The sequence below is a fragment of the Platichthys flesus genome, chromosome 11, assembly GCF_949316205.1.
Source record: "Platichthys flesus chromosome 11, fPlaFle2.1, whole genome shotgun sequence".
Lineage (NCBI taxonomy): Eukaryota > Metazoa > Chordata > Actinopteri > Pleuronectiformes > Pleuronectidae > Platichthys > Platichthys flesus.
Window position 1 is genome coordinate 15,173,114 of NC_084955.1, and position 10,408 is coordinate 15,183,521.

Sequence of the window (10,408 nt, forward strand, 5' to 3'; positions counted from 1 at the left end):
ATTCCACAGTCATGATGTGAGGTGGTTTGTCTTTCTCCAGGGAGAAACAGTCACTCAACACCGGGTAAGTTTCTCAACCACAAACTCTGCTGCTTCTTAATTTTCTTGAGAGTGAAAACCACAAGCAGACGCATTTTAACTTTGCTCATCATCGGTCTCTCACGTTGCGTTTTCTGTGATTTTTCTCTCAACACAAACTAATGTGCTGTAATTGATCTCCAGTTGGCCCGTGGAGCCTTCTTAGATCTCTAAACTCCAGTCTTTAGCTTGAGAGCTGTGGCAAAGATAAGTTCATGTCCTGTCAAAGGATGTGTAGGTCTGTCAAATGCATGCAAGGTTTTTCCCCGTGTGTGATAGCAGCGAGCCTGCAGGGAGCTCAGAGACCTGCTAAACTATGTCACAATTCTGCAAGAGTGCGCAGTCGACTTGAGCAGCATCGCTGGAGAATCGATTGTTGCACAATTTATTTTACAGACCAAATGTATTCTGGAGATGAAAAGATTTAGACGGGGACTAAAATGCACACAAACACACAACGGAAGAATTGATTCAAGGGCCAACAGGGTCAGGAGAGCGCTGCTAAATTCGTATTGAATTGGAACTTGGACAGTGTGTACGTGTCAGGTGCATCACAGTAATATGATTGAGGGGCTACAACTAGAATCCGCTAAACGGCTACAACTAAAGTTTCTGACTTGACGCACGGAAGCACAGCCGCACTTATCGACTGTCTGTAAATCAAAAGAGATCGTCCCTGTGGAAATTCTGAAGGTTTGTACCTTACACATCATTACATAAAACATGACACTACTTTAAAGCAAAATCTCATTGTGCGATAATTAACGTCGATTTAAACGTCTTTATCACAAAGCGCATTGTAAAACGTCACATGGATGCACCAGCTGCATTGGAATAGTCACAGTGCTGCTGGTACGAGTACTAATACGCCACTGTATATTATTATTATATAATAATAATAATAATTATTATTATTATTATTAATTATATTATTCGCAGTTGTAGTAGTAGTAGTAGTAGTAGTAACTGCAGAATAAGCTATAGTAATTAATGAAAATAAAAATGTTGCACTAGAATGACCACTTTAATTGGAAATAGAAATGTAGAATAATAATAATAACACTAGTAATAATGAAAGTTTCAGTTACATTGTGTATTTTTTAGCGATAACATAACAATTTTGAATCAGGCAGACCAAAGCTTCTGAATGCCGTTTTCACTTTGCGACGCATGCTTAATTTTCATAGGAATTTCATTTAGCATAAATACCATATGAATTCCATTCCATTGAGAGGAGGTTTCTCCTTCATTCAGGAGCTACCAAATACATACAATTAACATCTGGGAAAAACATATTGCAAAAACCTGCATTTAAATAAAACATGTCACTTTTTTTAATAATTACATTAGATTAGAAATAATTTTAAATGAATGGTCTTTTTTTTATAACTTAAATAAATTACTTTGATTAACAACAAAACTTCATTTGAGACTTCAGACTAAATGAAAACTCCTCAGGCGTCCGTTACCTTGAAGCTACAACTACATTGTTTTCATAGATGTGAAACCTTTCTGTAACATGCTTACAAATTTACATATTCCACCTCTGCACAAGCTTGTCTTTGTGATGTTTGTGGTGCCCAAATACAGCGGCACTGTAGTTGATGTTTAACCTTTACTCATGTTTACTCGTGCGTACAGTCATTAGTCATGGTTTCATGTACTGTTAGGGCTTTGTGGCTTTTAAAGTGTGTATGTGAGCGACGAATATCAAAAAGTACATTTCAACCCGTCGACCAGACACGACATCAGACAAAACTGCTACTGAGGGATGTTCTACTGAGGGAATGATGATATAATAAAAAGGAAATTGTTTGTTTTTCTACTGTTTGTGAAGATTTACCTTTATTTTTGGGGGGTTGTTATTTCTGCTTTAAAATAAAAATCTCTTGTGTTTTGCAAAGTAGCTGAAGTACGCTCTGCCCCCTCAAGAAAATAAAAACAGAGAAACATTTCATCAGTTCATCTGAAGCCAATTCCTGCTGCTGATTTGAAAAGGGATTTTCACACTGGGTCGGGGTTAGTACATCTAGCACATCTACAGATGTCACATTCCTGGTAACCGGCAGGCAAATACTGATAATCTGACTATTGTAACCACAGTGTGGGCATAATCTAATGTTATCTTGCTCTGGATTTTTTTTTCTCTCCATCAGTATATCTACAAACTTCAGAAATGTTCCGAATCAACAACACCCAATATTTCCACTTCCTGCAGCAGGCGGACGCCTTGCGTCGCTCAGGGTCACTCTGCGATGCCATCATCTCGGTGAAGAGTCACACGTTCAGGGCTCATCGCCTGGTGCTGGCCTGTGCGAGCAGGAGACTAGCGCAACAGCTGGCCCAGGCCGACACGGACAGCCCAGTCCACTGTACCCTGGAGTATTTCTCCCCACGCACGTTCCAGCAGGTCCTGGACTTCACCTACACCCAGGCTGTAGAGGTGTCCGTGGAGGACCTGTACCTGCTGCTGAGGGCCGCCCAGCTGCTGGAGATGCGGCCGCTGGAGGACCAGTGCCGGAAACAGTTGGACACCCTTGACCACAGAGCCAGGAGAGAGGAAGAGAGAGGAGAGACCAAAGAAGATGTCAAAGAAGAAACAGAGGGTGCAAAGGACATGGCTGTCAAGAGAAAGGGAAGTCCGGTTCAAGAGGAGAAACTCCCAGAGTCTCCCTCAACAGCGGAGAAAACAAGCAACAGCATTGTCACAGAGAATCATTCACCCCCTGAATCTGCTGAGAACCACAGCAGATCCCCATCCTCAAGAAAGAGGCCGAGACTGTCCCCTCTGTCACCAGCACACCACAACAGTGTTATCACCAGCTCCAGCTCCAGCTCCTCCTCCTCCTCCTCCTCCTCCTCCTCCTCCTCCTCCTCCTCCTCCTCCTCCTCCTCCTCCTCCTCCTCTCCCTGGGCCTTCCCTGCAAACATGTGGAACTCTGTGAGCACCCTGAGGAAGATAGCAGAGAACTACTCAAACTTCTTTGGTGCACAGTCCCCTCATCATTCTCCAGTAGCATACCCATTCTCCCTCTCTGCTCCCCACATGTTCCCACTGCTGAGCCCCCACTTTCAAAGCCGAGTCCACCACTCTGTGATGGGCCACTCCGGCCTTTATCCCCACTGTGCACAGAACCTCTACACTGGCTCCACAGGGATGGGCAGCATCATCAAGCAAGGCCTGCTGAAAGCCAAGAAGTCCAGCCAGAGAGCGTTTCACGGGGCCGTGCAGAGCGTCGAGCCGAGGTGAGTGAGCACTGGGACACACCATATGGGAAAGTCCAGCTTCTTTATTCTCAATCAGTGTCTCCTTATTTTCCCTCTCACACTCATTTAGAATCCCCCAGTTTGCTCAGTTGTTCCCTTGCGAGAGCTGCAGCACCTGACTCACTGCTGTCTGGGTCTAGATGCGTGTGATCGAGCCTCCTGCACTTTCCAGCTGCGGCAGTTTCACCTGTTAACCCTTCACTGTCAGCCCCAAGTCAGTCAGACTCTTCAGAACCATCACCGTAGTCCTGGTCTTCAGACCAAGATATACAAATGAATTCAACAATTAGAATAAAATAGAATCATTTAATAATTTCTAATCATCTTAATTCAAGTCAGTGCATTTATATTATAAATATATATTTATATTTATGTATCTTTTACAAATCACACTTTTCGTGTCGCTAAATAGTGTTAAGAACCGATTTGACTCTGTTTTTGGTTGATTTAACTCTTTTGAAGTCAGTGCACTGTTTATTGTGCAGTGTTCCACACAGCGTAACTGACACGGGGAGCCCCCTAAATTTCTCCCCTACTTTGCAGAATTCAAGATTTTCCACCCACTAACATAAAGTTCAGTGTTTGGCCACAAACGAAACCACAAGAAGTTGCCATCTATGGTTGTTTGTGGAAATAAAAAATAGCTATTCAACAACGTCACTTCATTATACCACTCCTTCTAGAGTAGTGTTAACTTGATTTTTACATCAAATATGCTAGTTGGATCAAATCTGCGATAACACATCTTGTAAGTTTCATGCAGACCAACATATTTACTCTGTAATACTTTTACTTGCTGTATATCTAAAGTACCTATTTCTCACAAAAATAAAAGAGTTAATTTATTATGGTAACAGGTGAGATTTGTGCAGATTTGTTTGACGGTTGCAGCAGAAAACTATTTCTTTTCCACAGTTTCCCTGAAGTGCCCAAAGACAGAGCGGAGAGAGCAACAGACTGCAGGGAGTGCAAGACACGTGACCCTGGTGATCCAGCGCAGCAGGAGTCAGCCTCCTCTGCAACAGGTATTGATATGATCGAAAAAACCAACAGATTTGATATATAGAGTCAGATCGAGGCTGTAATGAGGGTGGCTCTGCACAGAAATGATCGATTTAACAAGTCAGTACAAGACGCTTCTTGTCCTGACCCCTGACTCCTCGAGATACTGAGCTACGCAATGGAAAGTGATGAAGAGAGTTGTGGTTTTGAGAGCTTGGTGCAGAAGGAGCAGTAGTGTGGTTACTAGATACAGCGACATACATGCAGTACAGTATGTACTGCATCGCAGCAGCGGTTTGGCGACTAGAAGAAAAAAAAAACTCATCTTATCATTAATTCTTATATAGAATTTCAGGCACTTCAATAAAATAAAATAGTCTGTTGTGGATGTGTGTGGGATCATTTTTGTAATGTGTAATCTGACAGATGTTTTATCTGACTCTGTTCAATGGAACATTGTGTTCATACGTCAAAAGATGACATTAAGACTGTGCTCTACAAGCAATGTGGTAAATTAGCCTCTAATACAGGATCTGAGACATGATTATTTAAAATGAGAAATCTGAAATCATATCAGTGCATGTTAACAAGGGCATTGGAAGTTAAAGTGATGTTTAAATAAGATGTTTGGTCTTATACAGTGAGAAATATTAGGCAGTGGTGGGTGTTCAATAGTTGTGGTTTATTCTGTCATTTTCCTCTACTACAGTACACCGGCTTCTTCTTTCTGCATCCTGTCTATAAGACGATCCCAGGCTTTTTTACTTGAAACCTTGAAAAAAATATATAAGGTTCCGAAAGAGTCTGAAGTCACTACCTCAACCTCAAAGTCACACCTTTATATTTTTAAACGATCGCTAACATACGTGGCTGAAGACGACGTGCATGCTGACTGACAGGAAAGTAACTTCATACAGACTGAATTCATTGTCTTGCAACAGGATGTAGACCTAAAATAGACATGCATCTGAAGAGTGTGCATCTGTTTAAAATGTTATACATCTCGCTGATAAATTACTATAGTTAAGTGGCCGCTGTCAACTTTAGCTGGTCTGAAAACTACAAATGCTGATTATCTTCTCAAGTGATTGATTGTTTCCACTGGTTTGAAGAATCCAAAGTGACTTAATGAAATGTCTTGTTTTATTTAACTGACAGTCCAAACTTCTGTGGGATTCAGTTTATAAACCGACAGGCTGGAAAGCATCACATTTAAAAAGGGTTAGGAGATCTGGAGATCGGGACTTTGACTATACACTATTGAATTATTTTCAATTGACTCATTAATCAGTCTCAACATTGAGGCTGAAAAAAAATGTATTCAGTTACTTACTACTATATACTATATACTCAATGTACTTAAGTACATTTTTCATGTATCTGTTCTTTATTTACCCTCAGGTACTTTCAACAGCAAATATCTGCACCTTCTACACCACTACTTTTACAGTTACATGTTCAAGATTGTTAAAAGTAATCAATAATCAAATAGGAACTGGTCCATTGATCCAATCAGAGCGGGCAGGTTCCATTAGACCCCGCCTCCTGCACCAGAATCACTGAAGAAACACCTGAGCTGGATTCACCACTGAGACTCAGCTATAATCGAGTAGTGCTGACGTTGCAATGCAGAATAGGCTAGACTCAGCAAGTATTTTTATTTCAAATACTTTAAACTTTTTTTAAAGAAAATGCTCACCTCGCCCTTTGGTAGAACTGTAGAACGTCTTTTAAAGTGAAAATCTAAAGAGAACTCAATTACGGCAACAAACAGAGCAACTGTGATGGTGTTTTTCAGTCAGGTCACTGTGTCGACCACATCATTCACACCTTCAATTGTTTCCCCCCTTTTCACAGGTGAGGCCTGTGCAGGGTGTCACTTCTGTGGAAGAAGAGATGTTGTGCAACGCGAGCCGCCGTCCAATCAGCTAGAGCGACAATCAACCAGTGGAGACAAACCCTACCAGTGCAAACACTGCCCCAAAAAGTTCAGTCTGAAACATCAACTGGACACACACCACCGAGTTCACACCGGTAAACACTACCTTTTATTTTTTTCACTTTTCATTGTCTGTTCAAGTCACTAGAATAAAACACTATGATTTCATACAATGATGGCTGGTTAATCTTTGTTCTATGTCGTGGAACACTAGAGTTAAACCTCACAAGCTGTGAGTAATAATGTAATATATTTATGTAGTTTGGTCAAAAATCCAGTGAAATCGAAGTCAAATGGGCCAAAGGCATTAGTGCACTGGGACTTTAAGAAGCCACTCTTGTTGAAATGCTGAAAAGTGAATGTAGTAGATTAGGTCTGTCACCCATTAAGTCAATGAGTGTATAAAGCCAGACAGGGCACAGACAGGTTAGTTGTTAACATGGACGCACAAATGAAAGCAGAGTCATTTGAAACAGAAAAACAGAAAGTTGAAAGTTGATAGACTCGAGTGAACTTTTTTACCATACAACAGTAATATCCAATTATTATTATACATGTATATATACATATATATGTGTGTATGTACATATGCATATACATATATAATTATAATAATACTTATAATAATTGTAGATATAGTATTTCAATACTGCATTATATAAATAAAATGTATATTTATATATACATATTAAATCTACATTTATCATAATTTATTATATGTATGATTGTATGTTTTCATTATTATACAATCAACTTTATTCTAAGTTAATAATAGACAACTTATATTATAACAAAATTGGTATGAATATAATCATAAAAATAAACTAGTAACCAGAAAACTACAGAAACTAATAACTATTACATTAATGTTACATGTATTTGATATATTAACTTCAGAATGATATGTCCATCAATTTACTTTTTATTAAATTAGTATGTAATCATAGATGAGATCTTGATGAAGTCCATCCATTTAATATGACAGAATATTGATCTTTCTTCCTGTGGGCCTGTGTTCTCTCTTCTCTCTGCCTCCAGGGGAGAAGCCCTTCGAATGTCGTCTTTGTGGTCAGCGCTCACGAGACTACTCAGCCATGATCAAGCACCTGAGAACTCACGGCGGGGCTGCGCCCTACCAGTGCACGGTGTGCCTGGAGTTCTGCAGCAGCCTGGTCGCCATGCACAGACATGTCAAGAGCCACACAGTGCATGACTTCCCCCCTGACTGGAACATCAACAGCACTTACCTGTACACCTCCCACATCTGAGCCACACCCCACAGACACCTCCATCTGCACAAAGTTCTCATAAAGTGTGGCCTTAGTTTGTGGCTCTCGTGTAGCATCAATTTATTTGAGTCACGGAGATAAGGATCAGTTAAACTGGATCAACTCATGATGTTGTGTGAGAATGTCCTTTAACACCACTGACCACAGCTCTGAGGTCACAATGCATGAGGGCCACAAACCAGGGCTTTACTGTAGCAGTAATCTCTCCATGCACGTTTCAACAGGAGCACACAGAGTTTACTATTTCACTTTAGGTCATGTTTGTGCATTAAAGCCACATAAACAGCTCGTATTCATCCAATGTCAGGGACGTCTTCCCTTTACTTTCACAATCACTGGACCAGTTGAGTTAGCTGGATAAATTAAATCCAGGTGGATAGCGCCCTCATGGGGGGAACAACTGTAACAACCTTTTTTATGTTCTGCAGCATTGCTCTACAGCAGCATGTCAAAAAGGGACCAGTGGCTGAGATGCCACATTTGCAGCAGGAAAAAAAAAAACGATTTACTAATATTTGCAGGACATTTCATGCAAGATTCACCTAATTGCTTACCTAATGTGATATTAACATTATCTCATTCTATGTATTTAGTCCATCCTTCAAAGACATAAATTTATTCTAGCCCTTTGAATGATGAGTGCCGAGAAGACGGCTGTGAGCCTCGACACTGTTTGTGTTACCAAAGTCAGTCAAATTCCACACAGTGATTTGCTGTATTTAACACAGGAAATACAGAAGGTTGTGTGTGAGGTCGTTCATATGGGGCGATATGAAATAAATGAGCTTCTTTAGCGACAAGGATTAGTTCAGTTTTTTTCTCTGCATGATCATTCACCGCCTTCATTTGTCCTCACACACATGGATATACAGTACTGTGTGTCTCAAACGTAAAGTTAGTTACTCTAACTGTCATACCTCTGTAGTCCACTGAAGAGTTTTTGCTGGTTTCATGCGTGTGAGATAGAAGATAAATATGTTAATGTGTCAACATCTTTCATTTATAGGTTTAAATTATTTAAAATGAAAAATAAACAATGACTTTTGTTTGATCAGACACGTGTTGTTCAATGTTCAAAGAAGAGCTGGAGGAGAATGGGACTTCGCACCTTTACTCTCTGCATCAATATAAGATGTTCCAGCCTCACACATCATACCTGTGCATACAATAATGAGCTGGACGTGAATATTTTGACGAATCAGTCAAAGATCTTGAACGCACCACCCTCTTTAAACTGAGGTACACATTACTGGCCACACGATGTCGCTATCTTTCAAGTCTTCACACTGTAAACATCAGGATTTCCGCTTTAGAGGGTTGAAAACAAAGGGTTGGAATACACCGTGCATAACAATACATTTAATTAACAAGAATAGAATAAATAAAAACAATATAGCAACAAAACGAGGAATAAAACAAAATAAGGCATGAAGATAGTGGTGCCCGCAGCTGTTGCACCTTCACTTGTCTGCTTCAGTTTCACATGTCTGAAACTGAAGCTGCTCATCTGTCCAAATGGTGTCCTTTAAATAGTTTCCGGGAAGTCAAGGCACTGGTTGCAGTTATCTTTATTTCTATTTTTCCTGGGCATTTCAGTACACCCATACTTAGACTAACAGCGGCTAAAATAAGTATTGAACGCGTCATCTTTTTTCTCAGTTAAAATGTTTCTAAAGGTGGATGACCTTCCTAACCTTATTGTTGCAAAACATACTGACGGCTTTGGTTACAGAAGGATTTCCAAACCTCTGAGCTTCCAGTGAGCACTGTGGCTCCATAATCCGGCAGTGGAAAGAACATCATTTCCCTGTTAAGTGAATGGAAGTTAGAAGAGTTGAATTAGCAGGTACAATTGTTTGAAAGAAAACATCAAGTAATGCAATCAGCCGTCTAAGCCTGTTTGACCGCTCACCACGCAAGAGTCCATTGCTTAATAAAACGCATGTTGAAGCTCGCTCAAAGTTTGCTGCACAACATTTAGACGAGCCAGTGAAATACTGGGAGAATATATTCTGGTCAGATGAGACCAAAATCCAACTCTTTGGATCCCATAATACACGCCATGTTTGGAGGTCAAAGGGCACTGCACATCACCCCCAAAAACACCACACCAACAGTGAAGTGTGGAGGTGGGACCATCATGGTGGGTGGGGCGGTTTTCCAGAACACGGCACTGGCAAACTTCATGAAATTGAAGCAGCAACACGTTTTCCCTTCATTCCATTTTATGACACATAACTTAATTTCTGAACTTATTTATTTATATATTTTGTTTGTTATTTGTTTGGTTTTCTTTGTATGTATGGATTACTTGGGATGCTACCGACATTTGGTGAGAATTTCAGGTCAGTAGCTCCTTTAGGAATATATTTACTGAGAAAAATGGTGACGTGTTTAATACGTATTTTACCCGCTGTATATACTGGCGGATGTCGGAGCTTGATTCAGCCACTGTTGGAGGTTTGTGGTTGAAGGGAGGATGTGCTTCACCTCCAACCGGTCCTTCCAACTAATCCTCTGTTTGTCTATGCTGTGAAAATGTCCTTCTGCAGCATCATTGTCTTGTGTGAGCCACGTAACTCTTCAAATAGAGATACTGGGCGTTGCCACCTCGTGAAACATTGATCCCAGGATTCGTTTTAAAGAGTCTCTTGTCGAGCAGGAGGAATTGATCAACCTATAAAGGCGATGCTGCTTTACTTTGTTTTTACTGCTCTTCAGGAAGTATGAGCATGTAAATACACTACACCAAAGAACATGGTGTACACTTAAAACCTGCTAAACATGTGGTTTTATGAGTTGTCATTGTGAGCGTGTGAGCGTGCTGATGTTA

General features: G+C 40.5%; 1 protein-coding gene across 1 annotated transcript; it reads left to right on the forward strand.

Moving 5' to 3' along the window:
• On the forward strand, window positions 1–8,604 carry zbtb32 (zinc finger and BTB domain containing 32). Its single transcript, XM_062398626.1, has 5 exons — window positions 1–64; window positions 2,235–3,324; window positions 4,261–4,370; window positions 6,205–6,381; window positions 7,325–8,604. The coding sequence occupies exons 2-5, from the start codon at window positions 2,255–2,257 to the stop codon at window positions 7,552–7,554; spliced, it is 1,587 nt and encodes a 528-aa protein (XP_062254610.1). The 5' UTR covers window positions 1–64; window positions 2,235–2,254; the 3' UTR covers window positions 7,555–8,604.
• Window positions 8,605–10,408: the final 1,804 nt, after the last annotated feature.